We start from the raw sequence: 17,701 nt of genomic DNA, 5'->3' as shown, positions 1-17,701 counted from the left end.
CCACTCTAAGATACTATAACTGAGGAAGTAATCACAACTTTGTCCAATAATTATTGCTTGCTGTTTGCAGGGTTTTAAAGCTGGGTGGCTCTTGTAAAGGACTAGACTAATCCAGTAACTCTAGTATTTTTAAAGCTTAGTGGATTATTAAATGTTCCTAATTTAAAAGAAAAGCCAGAATTTACACACACTAAAGAAAGTATGTCTTAATTTTTTTCCAGAGCAATTGTTTATGTGTGAAATCATGATTATGTCATGAAACGTGATTGGAAAATAAATACAACATACAATGAGATAGAAATGCTGCGTCCTAGTAACAGCACAAACTGAAGCAAATAAGAGACGGAAGTAAAATTCTAAATGTTCAAAAACTGTTTTCTTAAAATGGCAAGAAGTCAGAATCACTAGTAAAGCTCAAAAATAAGCCAAACTGTATTAGACGCTGACCGTGCCAGCAGATAAACAGTCTCAGATTATTTCCACATTTGATGTTGCACAAATACATAAAGAAATCTCAGTTGTTATTACTAATGATAATGTTCAAAGAAATTGAAATGGGAGGCCTATTTGTTACAGCATTGCTTGAAGGATCAATGGTACCTTCAAAAAGAAAATGATAAACTACCTTGAAGCCATTCATAAAGGCAATGATTCAATGCACGAAGAATCACCTGTTGGGAAGTTGCAACCACAGAAACGTAGAGGGTTGGGTTGCATTCCAGGTAAAGACAGATATGCTCAATGTTGACACCAACCTTTTGAAGAGCGGAAGTGTTTGCTAGGAGCTGTGAAGCCTCTAGTTCCATGCACGTTAATGGCAGCCACTCGGAATTGGTACCACCTGCTTGGCCTGATGTCGGACAGTTGTATTCTCTCCTCTGTAGTCTGCAGTAGGAAACCAGGTTAACACAGAGACTTAGTTTACTCTGAGTGAGTGAATCCTGTAATCACTTATACTTTGTTTATTCAGGAAGGCGGAAGCCTTGGGTCATGGTTTTCTCCTTCTTCATATCCTTAGGTGCACAGAAAATGGCCTTACGTCAAGCAACTCTTTATTGAGTCTTTCCTGTGCTACCTGATAAAGGGTGGAATTCAAAGTAGCACTAAGGAGATCACTGTCAGCACATACTTGCCACATGGACCAATTTTCATTCTCCTCCACCCCACCCCACACACATGTGCTGTTCTGAAGGTTCTCCTGACTTTGCAGTGCCAATTTGGGGAGGCATAGCAGGAAAGAGGGAGGGAGCCCTATTGTGCTAGAAGGACTTGCTGCTCTGGCTCCCATTAGTGCAATGATTTAGTTGAATCAGGGCCTTAATTTAACTAAAGTTTCTACAGACTGAATCTGGGACAGTCAAAGAATCATAGAGTTGGAATAGACCACAAGGGCCATCGAGTCCAACCCCCTGCCAAGCAGGAAACACCATCAGAGCACTCCTGACATATGGTTGTCAAGCCTCTGCTTAAAGACCTCCAAAGAAGGAGACTCCACCACACTCCTTGGCAGCAAATTCCACTGTCGAATAGCTCTTACTGTCAGGAAGTTCTTCCTAATGTTTAGGTGGAATCTTCTTTCTTGTAGTTTGGATCCATTGCTCCGTGTCCGCTTCTCTGGAGCAGCAGAAAACAACCTTTCTCCCTCCTCTATATGATATCCTTTTATATATTTGAACATGATGCAACACCAAGAACATTTATTTGCCATAGATGGGAATTTAACTTAGCTTCTTTTAGAGTTTCCCTGTCTAGTGGATGAAAAAAGTTTTTTCTCTACGCTACCTTCAGTCCATCAACTGTAAAATGGAACCTATCCCAGTATTTGATGCAACAGATTAACAAAGAAATGCCTCTGTATGCAAGCCCAAGCAACACAACATTGAACAATGCATCTATGAATGAATACCAGGGATCAAGATTTTTGCTATACTTGTTTTTGGAAAGTAAGAGAAGCTCTCTCTCAACCCCGGAGCCGTGAAACAGAACTGGAGATGATCTCCACCCCTCAAAGCCCAAAAGCTCAGCAGAAGTCTGGAATTTTTATTGGCTCTGTGCTTGTCAGACATATCAAGCCTCCAGGTCCTGTCTCCAGCTGCAGGCTTCCCTCTGTGTCTGATATTTGACACCTAACAGGCACAGAGCAAGCCAATGTTTCCCCACCTTGGAGCTGAAGTCAGGAGTTCCATGGCTTGCCCCTGCACCTGGTGAGTCTTCTGAGTCCCCAGAAAGCACAGAGTCAAGAAACCACTGACTCCTGTCTTGCTCTGAGCTTAAGGGGACCAGGGGCTTCTTTTTAAATTGGCAGAATCAGTCATCTACGCTTAACCCTGGAAAGAGGAGCAGCAATTTTTATGGACCTCGCTTCACTTCTTGGTGCAGCAAAAGTCTAGATTAAAGGCTGCACTTTGGAGGAAGTGAGTCTCTGGGACAACAAATTCATAGCTGGCCACCAAGACCAGCCAAAACTATTTCACTGCCTGATACTCAGGATGAATGGCCTGAAAATAATGCAGATTTATGTAGCAAGGACTAACCTGAGCTACAGTTTGCCAACTGGTAGCATCATCTTCGCTGGGATGAATCCCATAGTTCCATCTCCTTTGCACCACATAAAGCACAGGCTCAATAGAGATATTGAATTTTGAAGACCACTTCACTTCCAGCTGTCCAGATTGAAGTTCACTGAATTTTAATTCTTTTCTGGGTTTCAAAGGAACACCTGAAACATAAGTGATGCATGCAAAGAAGCTGTGTGTAAGTAAATTTGTATATCAACTATATATTTAGTACCACTAAATTTACAGCCCAAAGAGATCTATCCTCATTATCATGCACTTTACCTTACTGTTCTTCTCCAGTGACTGAATCAGAACAGAAGCATATTGATGAGTCACACTATTCAACCACAAGCCATCCCAAGAGTTGCAAACAGTGCCTGTGGTTGTAATGACATCTTGAAAAGCTTCCATTAGTGCCCACAAAGCCTCTGAGCCACTTCACATGGTCATGAGGTGGCCAAGGTGGTTACCTGTCCCTGCCTCTCCCCCCCCCCAAGAAGTATGTAGAGCTTAAGGAGGAAGCTTTAAGAGGAATGCTTTTTCTTTCCCACTTCCTCTTGTAGCACTCTGTGATTTCAAGGCTCAGATTAATTCTACTGAATCCGACTTTTACCCAGATGGCTTGGGAAGCAGTGAACTGTGCACACACAGTTTCTCTTCCTGTGTCTTGGGGTGGTGGGGCTGAGCCAGGGGAGGGAAAAGTAGTGACCAAACAGGGGTGGCACCCCCAGAACTTGTTGAAAAATCAAAATGTTCCCATTGGTGACCCCTATTCCATTACATTTGTTTGATTAGTAGTACTGGTGAGTTTACAAAATGAAACCAGCTATTTAATTCCTCCAGGTGATCCTTTCTGCAAAGAAAGTCAAGACTGAACCAAGCTCTTTGCAGATGCAGCCATTTATAGCAGCAAGCAGCCATTTCTGTGACCACGGTGGTTGCAAAAGGCATCACTATACTAGGAAAGCAGCTGCTAGCTATTACATACTGTTTCACATTGGGAATTATCTTCAGAATATGGTACCTGTAGAAGGGTTTTCAAGGCATTGGGGTGGAATAAAGCCAACATCTGTGTGATGAGCTAATATACAGGTTAAATGGGGGACGGTGGCAGAACTCACATATTGAGAGCCCCACAAGTCTTAGCAAATTTCTATGTAATATTGTTAAATGATACATCATCTTTAGAGAAAACCTAAGGCTCGGCCTTGACTTCAGAGTATGGAGTTCTAAAATGGACTGCGCATTCAGTACAGCAAACATAGAAGCCAAATCAGTGAAAACTATAATTGAAACAAGATTACTGTTTTCGCTGACTGCTCTATGTTTGTCGTAAAATTCTCATCATCATTCTTTGCACACCCTTATCCCACACGTAATATGGTTCCCTGCCCACTTTCCACATGATTGGCTGCCATTTGTGAGGAAGGGCACACTGTGCTGTAAGTTCACAGGTAAGTGTACTTACATCTTGCAAAAAAATGAGAATACCTTAACAGTTACAGTGGTACCTCAGGTTATGGATGCTTCAGGTTACAGACTCCACTACCCCAGAAATAGTACCTCGGGTTAAGAACTTTGCTTCAGGATGAGAACAGAAATCATGCGGCGGGAGCATGGCGGCAGCAGGAGGCCCCATTAGCTAAAGTGGTTCCTCAGGTTAAGAACAGTTTCAGGTTAAGAACGGACCTCCAGAACGAATTAAGTTCTTAACCCGAGGTACCACTGTACTGGTTTTAGCAGCTGCTCCACATTTATCATAATAGGCAGTTCTGCTTCCAGAGAGGTCAAGCTGGAATTTCTCTCTCCCCTCCACTCCCATTTTTTTCAAGTGACTGCAGATTTAGAGGACTGTTTGAGATTTACATAAATTCCCAGCTTAGTTTATGACTTTGGCAAAATCTGAGGTTTATTGTTTCAACTTCTACACTTCTATGGATAAACAAACCACCTTTCCTAGAGATCGAAAAACAGACCCTTTCTCCAAGTGTTCCAATGTATTATACACACACGAGAGAGAGAGAGAGAGAGAGAGCGCCTCCTAAAATTGCCAGGAATAAAGCATATCATCAAAAGCTCATACATTTATTTCTGGATATCACTAGATAGCCACCAGTCTTCATACACTGTAACTAATATTGCTAAGAATGATATTTCAGCTTTATGCATTTGAAAATCCATGCTTAATTATTATGTATAATAACCCTCCAATCTGCATGCTGAGAAACCTTCCATCTGTTTTACATTAGGGTTCGTTGGATTCACTTGATTGGAACTAACTTAGCCCCCCTGGTGGCTGTAATTGTGTTCAGATGGTTCTCATGAGTGCAAGCAGAACATAGCACAAGTGCATTTTGGAATATTCCAATACAACCAGAATAATCAATTTCAAGTCCAGATGTACATTTGCAGTCATTTAGAAATGTGCTTTTTATTAGATAAAAAGATTTGTATCCATCGTTGAAGCACAAATTAGTCCTCTGAATTCCAGATTTCTTGGCTTTTAGAAAAATGTGTACCTCTTGGCCTTTTACTGGGTTAATACCAGACAGGTTTTATTTCTTCTCTTCCCCCTGCCATTATTTATTTTATTTTTTTACATGCAGAGCTGCCGTTGTAGAAACGCTGTTGTCCACCATGTAGACTTAGCATTAAATGGTGACAGGTTGGGCTGAACTTCCACAGTAGGCAGCATTCAAAAGAACATCAAAGGCTTACTAGCTTAGATTCTAAATTTAGATCCTACAAACCTGTGTGGCAGCTTGAGTAGCAGCACATGGAACACAAATCAAGTTCAACACACCAGTGCTCCTTAGTAAATTATAAGAACAAATATAGATTTGATGCATTAAGAGTTGTTAAGTCAAGTTAGGTTCTCCAACAACAAATAAATAAATCTCCTTTTACCCACAGCACATATTATCAAGAATTGTAATGCCTTTGTAAGTTACAGTGAATATCTGAAGTATGGTGAAAGTTAGCCTTCACACCCAGTGTGTATCAATATCCAGATACATCAGGAAAAAATTATAATCAAAATGTGATTGCCAGCATTCATTACTATAACTCCCCAAAGATGGTCCTGTGAATGGGTGGCTCTCAAGCCTGGATAAATGGTCAAATGCCTGCTTTGGAAGAGGTCATACTCCCCCTGAAGGAGCAGATTCATATTTTGGTGGGGTGCTCCTCAGTCTCTGTCACTAGAGGCTCGGGTGACCTCAGCGGCTAGGAATATCTTTACCAGCTATGGCTGGCAAGTTGGATCCTCCTAACAGAAGGTCCATGTTGTGCTCGGCCCTGGAACTCTTCCCCAACCGGCTTGTGGGCAGGGTTTGCCCCACTCCAGCCGGTGATGCCACACTTATGCCACTGGCCTTTAGCCAATCGGCAGCGTTGGCAAGTTTGGGGGTTGGGGGTATTTATTTGGCAGCACGACGTGGGGACTCCCTCTTGCTTTGCACTGCCGAACACCTGCCCGCCCGCCCGTTAATTAGGTTATGTTCCGCCTTGCTTTGGACTTCAGTTGGTCACCTGTTTTGGAACGGGGGCCGGGTAGGAATTTTTTTCCATGTGGCAGATTGGCTGTGGCCACTTGGTTTTTGCCTACCTCTTAGCAATTGTCACAACTTTGTAAGATTTGGTAGTTAGGCATTGGTTTAGGAGAATTTGGGGGGGGGGTGCGGCCATCACCTGCCCCTCCAATTAATAGGGTATTCCATTAAAGGAATCCGGGGGTCTGGATCTTGTCCGAAGCCCAGAGAGGGGCTAGGGCCATGCCAGGACCCCCAGGAACCCCAGGGATGAGCACCAGTCATATACATTGATGGAGCTCCCCTTGCTGGTAGTTTACCCTTCCAGGCTTCCTGCAGGGTGGGGCAGGAGCCAGTTATAGTTTTGATACCAGTGCCTAAGCCAATACCAGTCACATTTGTGTATTTAATAAAGTTGTGGCCAAAATTTACCCATTAACATTAAAACTAAATTCTGTCTCCACTGTGTCTTTATTACCGTGGGGGATGGCTTTTGGAGCTCAGAGCACAAGACAGATAACATCTGTTTCTGGACTGGAATACTGGTCCACTACTGTACATACACTGATGAGCCTCAGCTTGGATTCCTGCAATGAATTCTGTATGGGGCTGCTCAAAATTCATCTCCGATCATCAGCATTCCCTCATGTATGTCAATTCCCGCTAAATTAAGGGCATTTGCTGTAGTGTATGAATTGTTTTTCTCAAGCACAGCTTACCTCTGCCCCTCTCCCCACCCCAAAAAACTTCCAGCACACTTCCAGCATGTTCCAGTTTCTGGCAGAAGAGCTAATCATGTAATCACCTACAAGCAACAACTCCGATTAGAGTCGGGATTTTTAAAATAAATGTAGGAGTGCATTCAAACATGCAACACCCAAGAAGTGGGTGTTACCAATACTGTCTGTTCTGCCATCCCTTTCCTGTGAGGATATATCTAAGAGTCACTAAGGTGGGAATGGAGAAGAAGGTCAACCAAGGTTAATCATTTTTCATTATTACAGAGGGTCTAATCCCATGTCCATTAAATCTAGTGAAATAAGTGAATTATTCATTTGAAATATCTTTCTGCTTTTAAATCCAAATTAATTCATTCAGCTTTAATCAACTGAAATTTTAAAAAGTATTTTCCTTGGGGGGGGTTCTATTTTTTATCTTAACCTAACTAAAGTAATAGCAATGTATCATTCCTGTATTATATTTTTTTATAACAATACAAATTTCTTCTACAGTACAATTTTTCAGAGCATAACATTGTTCTTAAGAAAGTTTGTCTGCTACAACTTCCTGCAAGAAATCATGGGAACTATAATCTTCAGATGCAATAAACTTAAAAGGAGGAAGTGCAGTCATGTAAAATCTGACTTCGAAAGTATTTATGAGGAAGAAAACACAACTGTTGTCACCTAAAATGTTAGAAGGTATAAAGCAGTAGTTTTCAGCCAATGTGCCATGGCACCCTGGGGTGCCTTGAATGATGGTCAGGGATGCTGCGGGCAAGATTAGCTTGTGTCCCTCTTTCTTTCCCTCCCTTCTGTGATGCCCTTTTGCATCTCTGCCTCCCAAAGGCTTGCACAGCTGTTTATTGCAGCAGCCCTGGCTATAAGCTCCACAGGCAAATGTGCCTCTGGGAAGCACCTCTTTTTGGGGTGGGAGAATCTCAGAGACCAGGGGCTGCAGCAGCTGCTGCCCGGAGGACTCACAAGGAAAGAAAAGCAGAGAGGAGTCTGAGGGAACACTCCACAAGGGCGGGTGTTCGAAAAAGGATGAGAGGCTGCCAGCTCTGCAGGGAAGGCGTGACATAATAGGGCTCCTGATCCCCACAGGGGTGCCACAGAAAGAATGTAGTTGGTCAAGGAAGTCGTGGACTCAGAAAGGTTGAAAACCTCTGGTATAAAGTAATTCCAGCATTAGCCTGAAGAAACCTTTTGATAAAATATGAACAAGGCTCAACTGAACATTGGAAGCCATCAAACTTCTATTCCACTAAGCACTTTAAAAACTCTTCAGTTGTTTTTTGGGGAGGTGCAGAAGTAACCACATCCACCCCTTAACTACTGTCAAATGATCCAGAATAGCTGCTTTCGCACTCTCTTTCTCCAACTCCTACCACCACATGCATGAATTAGCCTTGCTAGCTTTAATAGATTGTCATAACGACCCCACCAATGTTAACCCTTGTTAACACAAACTAATGTTCACTCTTCATCTTCTTTTTTAAAATCACCTTTGGACTTATGTGTCAGTCCCTGATTTAACCCTCCAAGTTTGCACACAATGACTAATTATGCTTCTAGCAACAGAGAAAAAGGGGGGCGGGATTGATGGACTGGAAGTGCTTAGATGGGACAGGGAGTATGAAATTCCATGTACTAAATTGTATTCTGTAGGCAGACTTATGGGGCTGGAAGAATTATGAACCTCTGTTTCATTTCCCCCAACCCCTTCCCCTTTTCCCATTCTCCAACACACTTTGCACTCCTGCTACAATATGCAATAGACTACTTTTATTTGCCACGGGCTCCAAAATAAATGCCTACAAACAATCTCTACCTTTGTATAAGTTTTTTGGGACTTGGCATGTATGTCCACATCCATTGGAACAGCACTTTTTCACGCCAGAGCATTCGCTGTCAGCCTCACAGCTTTCAACACAGGCAGCCGCAAAGCCACTGGCCTTCTCAGGTGCTGGGCAGTCTCCTTGCTTCACCGACAAGATGTATTTGAGGAATTCACAGCTAGTTAAGCATTCGTAGTTCTTCTTGGGGAAAAGAGGCTAAAGGGAAAACAAGAAAATTGTACAAAGCCTTCAGTAGGAATATCAAAACATTGCTGAAATATTTCCAAGATGTTGCTGAAAAGATCATTCAGATTACAGGCAGTAGCTGTCCAGCAGAGGTCTCCTGACCTGCTGTTGCTTGCATTTCTGCTGCTTGACAGAAAGCATAGGGGAGTGGCAGCAACAAGGTTGGCATGGGGCGAATACAACAGTGGAGCTAATATGGCACTACCACCAGTGCAAATATACCACATCAACATCCCCCTACATCTTCTGGTAAGCAGTGGCATGGGAGGTCAGGTGAGCACCACTGCCCTACCCCCCCCCAACCAACTGCTACCAGTTACAGGTCTAGCCTTGATAATTCATATACATTTATAGCTTCTGAACAATAGCTGCAAAATACAGAATGGTGACGTCTCTGAAGCTGGATCATCATCCCTTACTAAATTAAATCATTTGCCTCTGCCAGGTCTTCCATATAAAGCTTTCCATAGCCACAAATCACTGCTACATTGCAAAGTACTGTATTTGCAAATGAGTATATGCAAATTTATTTCATTCTTCTTAGGCCAAATCTTTGTGTCGCATTCATATACAAGAAGCAAAAATCCAACTGCTTTTCCTATGAAAAGGGAACTTCAGGAGCAGAAAAATAGCAGGAGGAACAGAAAGTGCTTAATCCTTGATCTGCTCTGCCCCCTAAGCCACTTCCTGCTACCCACTCACTGTGGCTCCTGTCACAAACATGTCTTTGAAACTCTGAAGAGGGGGAGGACCAGAAATGAGTAAGAAAAGGATGAAAAATCCTTTCTATGTTCCAACCCTCATCCAGCTCTTCCCTGTGAAAAAAGCAGCAATCAAGTTTGTAATACAGATGCTTTGTCCATAATGTGTCCTTAGTTCAGTGTTTGCTGTTTTGCACATTCTATCCCATCATTTCTTACATTCACACTCACACCCACTTTATACAACACATTTTGTGCTTTAGTGAAATATCACTCATCAACAATAAATGTACAGCATTTGTTCTTACAGTACAGCTCAGAATGCCTCCATTCTGATTGTATGGAGAGAGAGAGAGAAAGAGCTACATTTGTTGAATCACTATTTCACCATATATCACCAGAGATTGCAGTCTAGTTGCCTTTCTATGGCAGCCATGGGCTACAGTGCCTGGCAGAGCTAGAAAGCCTAGAATGACCATCCATGGAAAACAGAGCCTGGGGAAGAACTCTAAGCTTGCTTAACTTATTCTCTCTTTTGGAACCATGATCATAGCTAAATGGTTGCTTTCAAATATAATGCTGGGTAAGGAGATTGTGATTTGTGATTGTAGCTGACAAGGGCAGAGGTTAATAGAAACAAAATGCACCTGCTTTTGTGATTTATGTCTGTGATCAGAAATGGGCAGGTGTACATGTCTGGGTATGTGCCTATATAAAACATCACAAATTTTCAGCTACTTAATTAAAAATCTTTTCTGGTCCCTTGAGGCATAATATGCCTTTGAAGCTTCTGTTCTTCACCCTAGTTCACAACTTATTTTTTCAGTGAACTGTTAAATGTGCAACTTTTTACTTCCAGCCTTTTAAGTTTCAAGCTTAGTTTCAAACTCAAAATCACTAATTAAACAGGGATATTAGCAGTTCCTAACTACAAGTGGGAAGTGTTTATTCTCCCAGTCAGCCAACTCCTTTTACTCAATAAACATCAAACATAACAACTTCATATACATAACAAACATAACAACTTCATATTATACTTATAGCTCATCCTTGTCAAGCCCATCATTATTCTTGTGACAGGATTCCAGAAGGGGTGTGTTGATACTTTATTTTGTTTTTTAAAGACATATAAGTAATTTCCAAGTTACAAAATCTGAAGCCCACTTTCTACACAACAAACCTTCCCTACTGGTGCACATCCAGACATCTGAATCAATAAAGAAAAAAATTAAGATTCCTCTTATCCTGTAAGTGCAAGTGTACTTAAAAATAAATCCAAACATCTGCCCTTAAATTAAAAACCTACTGCAACTTATTTCTGTCTTTATAGTTCCAAAGTCTACTACATTTCTGCTTCAGATTTTACCAGAAATATAGCATGATGTTCCTTATCATGCAGTGGACAGAAATAGGATCCACATTTTACATAAACATTAGATATGTCCAGCAGCAGGGACGCGGACTTATAAAAAATATTGGGGGGGCCCGGGAAAGCTCATGAATAATAAATAAGCTCATGAATATGCAAATAAAGTGGCGCCGCCTCCTCGTGAGCGAATAGGGGAGAGCGTGCTGCGCCTATTAATCAGCTCCAAAGGAAATTGGGTGGAGCTTTTGCTCGGGAGGGAGGGCAGGAGGCATGCAGCCCGCCCCTCCCTGTGCATTTTGGGCTGGGGGAGGGGCGGCGATGGCGCTCTGCTGGAGGGGCGCCGGAGATTATTGGGGGGGCGGAGCCCCCCCAAACGAATTTTTGAGGGGGCTCGGGCCCCCTCAAGCCCCATGGAGTCGGCGCCTATGTCCAGCAGGGTGATCTACATACGATATGTGATAGCCAATTGGATATCTGGGATTGAACCCAACCAACGTAGTTTACAAAACCACCAATCTCGAGGAATCTTCTGCACTATCCCTGCCAATGTACAGTTATGCACCTCAGTCACTTTTTACCCAAGCTAAGACACAAGCAAAGTGCTTTTTAATTCCTTTCTACTGAAGTATGATAATCAAGACACATGTGGCAGATGCCTCTATTGCTATGCACTTTGGCTACATAATTTTCATGCAGAAGCTAAGGCACAAGAAGCAGCTAGAAATAACTGTTTTTAAAAAACCTATCTGTTATTGTTTACACTGATAAAAAGGGAGTTAAAGAACACAAGATCCCACTTAGTTTAAATGAAACCGAGTCAATGTAGCTTGGTTGTTGCTACTAAAAGCTGCGCTGTTAGGCCCTGTTAAAAATGAGTTGCCATAATTTAAAAACAATTTACAGTGTATGTCAAAGAAACCTAAAACTTGATGAAGTTGTAAACATCAAGCTTGCAAATTTTAGTTGGAATTTTAGTTGGTCTTATGGATCTGGTTTTATATATTACTTTACGAGTTTTAAGATTATCATTCCCCTATTTTTATATGCATTTTTGTAGTGCTTTGTTAACCATCTTGAACTATGGGAAAAGTGGAGCACAAATGTATAAAATAAAGCTCAGTGCCATTTCCTTAAACCCAAGGGACAGAAGCAAAAACAACAGAGACTAAGCCATTGCAAATTCATGCTGTGTTCAGCCCAATAATGTAATATAGTTCAACAGAGACATGCTGAAATCATATTTAGTGCTATTTAACTACAGTACTGGTGAACAATGTTGAATATAATTAGGTTCCACAGTGGAACCTGGCATAATGCCTCAAGGTAAACAATGTTATGGGAGTGGACTTGTGCAACCAGTTTATGAGGAATATAGAGGTGGTGAGCTTATGACATTAGCTTGTTTCCCATGAACAAGTACAGTGCTCACATGATAAGAAGGTCATATCCATCATACCTATTTTGGGATGGTCTTTTCACATAGTACTATAGCTCTAATATAGGCCAAACACAGTTGTTCATGTCTCAGAGATTTCTCTTAGGAAAAGATCTATGCCCACATAATCACCGCTTTTGCTAAGAAGGATGACAATTTACACATGTGTATCATCAATAACTGACATGTATTTTGCATTTACCACTGAATGAAACTGTGCTGAGGAGTAGCAGAAAGATGTGCATTGTAGCCAATTCCTAGAGTCTAGATGCTTCTGACACAGCACAACCCTCCTCACAGGCCTAGGCCACCTCAAAAAGCACATGAAAAGCCACTTGTTTGAAAGTACACTCATGCTGAAGTCCTCTTGCATGTGGACAGCTTCCATATCAGTATGCCAACTTCCAACATAACCATAACGTAGGACTTCAACACCTGCAAGTGATTTTGAGGTACAGTTGCTTTCAAACAATTCCCCATGTGCTGTATGGATGATTGTATCACATGACTGTGTGCACATTTGAATTGGTCAATCAAAAGTTGGTAGGTTACTTTATGCATTTAAATAAACAAACAAATGTGGAAGACATCTTGCTGTTGCAGCAACGAAAGGGAAAAGGACACTGATGACTCATGTATACAGCAATTGTACATATAAGACAGCAGCCCAAGAAAGAAAATTTAATTGACACATAACAACTTGATAGGAAACTTATAGAATGATACAACAGTAATTATTTCAAAGACTCTGAAGACCATTTCAAAATGCTTATGGTCATCGATCAGTTGTAGTCCTGTTCAGCTACTGGAAATAGAGAACATATCCTATTTGTTAGTTCGCTGTCATCAAACAAACTCATTTAATAGTGTGAATGAAATATACAGGACAGAATTTTAAAAAGAGGTATTTAGAAATGGCATACCTCACAGAAACTTTGGCAATGGTTTTTCTTCAAATCCCAGGATTCTTTGCAGGGCTCCAGACACTAAAAAGAAGGAAAAATTAATAAATAAACTGTCAGGAATATATATATGTCTCAACTTGTTCAGCCTACAGGACAAGCCTGTTTATTGGAAGCATTAATAAAAGAAATTTTGAACAGAGTTTATCAGGAAGACAAGGCATGTTCCATAGCTACCGAGCAAAGACTAAAGATAGATGTAATCTAAAAGGAGCTCAGCACTGTGAATGTGCTGTCAACATTCTTTTCATATTAAAGAGAACTAGCAGCACATTCAGAATACTTTACGTTACATCTGTCACATAACCAAAGTTATTCTGAACCATTATTAGATTAACATTTCCAATACTCTTCCTCTATAGTAGCATCTGTTTCTTATGCCCACGTTCCATTAACATGCTTGCTTAACAAGGGTTCCAATTATAGCTCCATTGCCCTTGATTATTCTACAGAGCTTAGAGACATCAGAGGAAGATAGAGAAAATCATTTCTACGGAGTATTAACAGATGAAATAGTATGATAGTACTTTGCCTACCCATGATATCAAATTGTACTTTCTTCTATAAAAGTTCCACCTCAGTCACATATTCCATTTATATAGGAGGCAAGTGTTCCATGTGTAAAAACCTATTTATTTCACCCAAGGCTACCAGTTTGCAATAGAGCCCATATGTCCTGAACTGAAATGGGAGAGGAGATGGAAGCAATTTTTCCAGTCACACAATACTAGAAGGCATGACATAGGCATTGGGTTGGTTGCTGCAAGAAAAGGATACAGAACTAGATAGGTCTTTGGTCTGATCCAGCAGGGCTTTTCTGATATTCCTACTCTGAACTGTCCCTGTTCACCTTTCTGATGTGTCAAAGATTCCTTCTCTAATTTTTCAGGCTACCTAGCAGCTGAGGATGAAAAAGGAAGTGCAAGCTCCCAGCAGCTTTTGACCCTTAGGGGGTCAGAGACAGCTTTTTCTTTCACCCATTCTTGCAGCAAAAGCCCAAGTTACCTGTGGTTCAACTTAAATTCATCATTGTTTCCAGGATCAGAACAGAGTTTTCTTGATCAGCAGTGAAGAAACTGTGGCCCTCCAGATCTTGTTGGACTCCAGCTCCATTAGCACTGGCCAGCATTGCCAATGGTTGCCGATTTGTAGTCCAAAAACATATAGAGGGCCATAAGTTTTCCCATCTAGATATTTTGCACCTTCTAATACAAAACACTTGTAGTAGTCACAAGTACATGATACAAACTTTTGGAGATACTTTCCCATTACCAGTTCCTCTACAACTCCAATTGTTCCTTAATAACATTAACAAATGATTGTGAACCCTTCCTGGAGGGAAAAGAAAATCCTTCCTGATTATAACCACATCACCTTAACATTTTTCTCTGTAAAAACCATGTGGTGATTATGAAGCCTCTGATAAAGCTCAAAGTAGGAGATTTGTGAGACTGTTTTCCAGATTTTTCCAGCATCCATTTTGAATATGTTTTTAAGGAAATAGCAAACTCTAACAGCTGTAAATGGGGAATGGGGGGGGGAGTCAATTAAGTGAAATAACAGTTAGTGGGTGCAAATCTGATCTGACTGTGTTTAAGCGACTTTTGGTTAGTGAGCACCACCCTTTGGTGGGAAGGGGAAATTTTATAATCAAAGCCTAGAGCCTTAAGTCAATTAGTTCCAGCTAAGGTTTACTTGGCAACACTGTCTTGTATACTGGGAAAACAGGCAATGCTGCTTGAAACCATTTGATAACTGAAATGCCACTTTTGAAAGAAAGCCAGGCCTTGGATTTGCAATGGTCATTAAATCTGAAGGGTGAGACATATGATTAGATTTACATTGTTTTTATTCGTGGGTTAGATATATATATATATATATATATATATATATATATATATATATGCAAGTATTGGCATAAACACAAAAAGGACGCAGAGTGAGAGTCTTGATAGTAAGCTAGTTGGAAATAAACCCTTTTATTGAATTTGTTATAATCCACTATCTACTGTTTTTATTGCCTGTCAAGTTGTTGATATCCATAGAAGGCATGCCCCGGTGCATATCAAAGCAAAAGGCAAACATTGATTAAGGAACAATAATTTAAAATGCCATTTTTCACAATCGGAGGGGCTACAACTTCCTATAAATAATACACTTTCTACAAATTCCATGGCTCTTCTTGCTTGCACATAATTTATTTGCATGTCATATTTCCTCAAAGTAAGGCCAGCCGAAGATATGTTGGCACCTCAGGTGAATCGCAAAACGGAGCCTGCTCCCAACCAGGGAAGAAGTTGAGAGTGAAGTTCTACATCAGGGAGAGGAGGAAATAAATATCTACATCAGGGTCCCCTGCCCCTGTGGAACCTGAAACAATCACCTCACCTTGCCTCATGGGCTGGCTGGCCCTGTCTCTAAGGTCTTCAAGGAAGAATTCACAGTGCTCATCTCCCAGTTTATTCTCACAGCAATCTTGTGACGCAGCTTAGGAGGAGATTGTTTCTTGGGCCAATCATATAATGTCTTAGGGGGGCAGCTATATAAATTTAGTTGGAAATAAATAAATAAATAAATAAATAAAGGCTGAGTGGGAATTTGAACCCAAGTCTCTTCTCACTTAATCTAATCACCACACAGGTTAGCTAAGCTATACCAGGTTCTTGTTCAGTTATCTCAGTTTCATTCCTCTCTGAAATCTATTTTCTTTATTCAGATTTCTCTGAAATCTATTTCTTTACTCTGCTAACAGGCAAAACCAAAAGACATAGCCAGCAGTGTGATACCACAAACCTTAGAATGCCTTTCCACATGATCCGTGCAAGAGAGAGCTTATGTCCTAGATCTGTTTTAGTCAGTATTTTTATTAAGTGTATATTTAAAACATTTGAGGTTATTTTTCGTGATCTGCAAAACAGACATAAGAAGATACCACAATAATCTCTCTTCCCCCACTCCGCCAACTTCCAAAAGGCTTCAGTTACCACATAATTCAGTTATTTAAAGTTACAATTACTTTACTACATTTAATTAAGTCCTCAGGGAACATTATTGGCATTCTACAAAAAACGCACAGAAAACAAATTTATTTAGCTTTTTTTTGGAAATGAAAATGGTACTTTAAAGCTATTGAAGGATAGTGACTTGGCAAGTTTTCCATTTCTAGCTGTTACAAGGTGGCTTCAGATAACTTCATTCTGCCTCTTGAAAACCCCATCTAGTTATAGCATTAGATGGTCAGAACATCAAATCTCCGTTGTTGTTTTTTTGTAAAAGTGGTTGCTTAACTTGTAAAACTGCAACCAACTTATATTTTAGTTATTAGAATTGAACTGCCATCAGATTATTCCTCTTCTTACACTCTATTGCAAACTCACATTTGTGCACCTTATTGAAGGAGATGCGATGCAACAAAATACTTTTGCTCAGTTTCTACTACAGAACTTGAGTTTTCCAGACCACCGAACAGTCAGAAACAGGGAGAGAAGGGACTGTCTTTGTCTGAACTGCTACTAGGTTTCTCTTTTTGGCTTCTGGCTTCTCTTTATAGCACTACCATTGCCATCCACGGCGACATATTCCGCATTACTAAATAGCAAAAAAACTGTAGGGCTTTTCACTTCTAATTTCACGCTATAATAAGATGCAGTAGTTGTTTCACTGAAAGACCTGAAAGGGCTTTCTTTGTGAGGCCCATTTGATGGCCAGGTTACCACATTCCGGCATTAGGCATCTGTACTTCTCCAAGCTGGGATGGCGGTGGGAAAGAGAAAGCGTAAACAAGGAAAGCGATGCAAGGTTCTTAATAATGATCTTCCTCACTAAAGAAATTAGGCCTATTCTGTTCCCATTATACCAATATAAGTGAAGTACAGATCAATTTAGGTTCTCCCTTGGGGTGCACAAATCAATTAGGCCCTAATTATTAGAGTCTACTGTGAAACTATTTCAGCTAGATGCATTTTAAACAGACTTAGCACTACAAACGTTGCTTTACTTTAAGGGTTGATATGGTTCTTGCTTAGAAGGATCACGGTTGAAATCACACAGTCCTTTACTAAGGGCCCTGACTCATGTTACTTCCATGGTTTGGCAGGCACTGCATAGCAGGTTTTTCCACTGCTATGAAGGCAAGATCAAAAGCCATAGATCATGTGGGAGGGGGCCACAATGTAGCTTCTTGTCACACCAACACTGGCCCTCCCAAAAACTGGAGCAATGCTGGTATGGACAAGAACCATGCTGTGAACTCTTTGGGTTTTCAAAATGACATTTTCTGACATTTGCAGTGTAGGAAAGCAGCGTACTGCATTGTGGCTACTAAATTATAGAGGAAATGG

General features: G+C 40.9%; 1 protein-coding gene across 2 annotated transcripts in view; it reads right to left on the bottom strand.

Moving 5' to 3' along the window:
• Positions 1-17,701, bottom strand: part of ANOS1 (anosmin 1) — an 86,986-nt gene that overhangs the window by 26,550 nt on the left and 42,735 nt on the right. For both annotated transcript variants that reach the window (XM_077927527.1, XM_028727728.2), the window contains 4 exons: positions 13,323-13,385; positions 8,642-8,864; positions 2,535-2,719; positions 756-885 (listed from right to left, as the gene is read on the bottom strand). In XM_077927527.1, the coding sequence (XP_077783653.1) occupies positions 756-885; positions 2,535-2,719; positions 8,642-8,864; positions 13,323-13,385 (601 nt within the window). The remainder of the gene's footprint in view (positions 1-755; positions 886-2,534; positions 2,720-8,641; positions 8,865-13,322; positions 13,386-17,701) is intronic.

This window comes from Podarcis muralis, chromosome 4, assembly GCF_964188315.1.
Source record: "Podarcis muralis chromosome 4, rPodMur119.hap1.1, whole genome shotgun sequence".
Classification (NCBI taxonomy): domain Eukaryota; kingdom Metazoa; phylum Chordata; class Lepidosauria; order Squamata; family Lacertidae; genus Podarcis; species Podarcis muralis.
The sequence above is the reverse complement of the archived record's forward strand: the minus strand, read 5'-3'. Positions and strand labels throughout refer to the sequence as shown.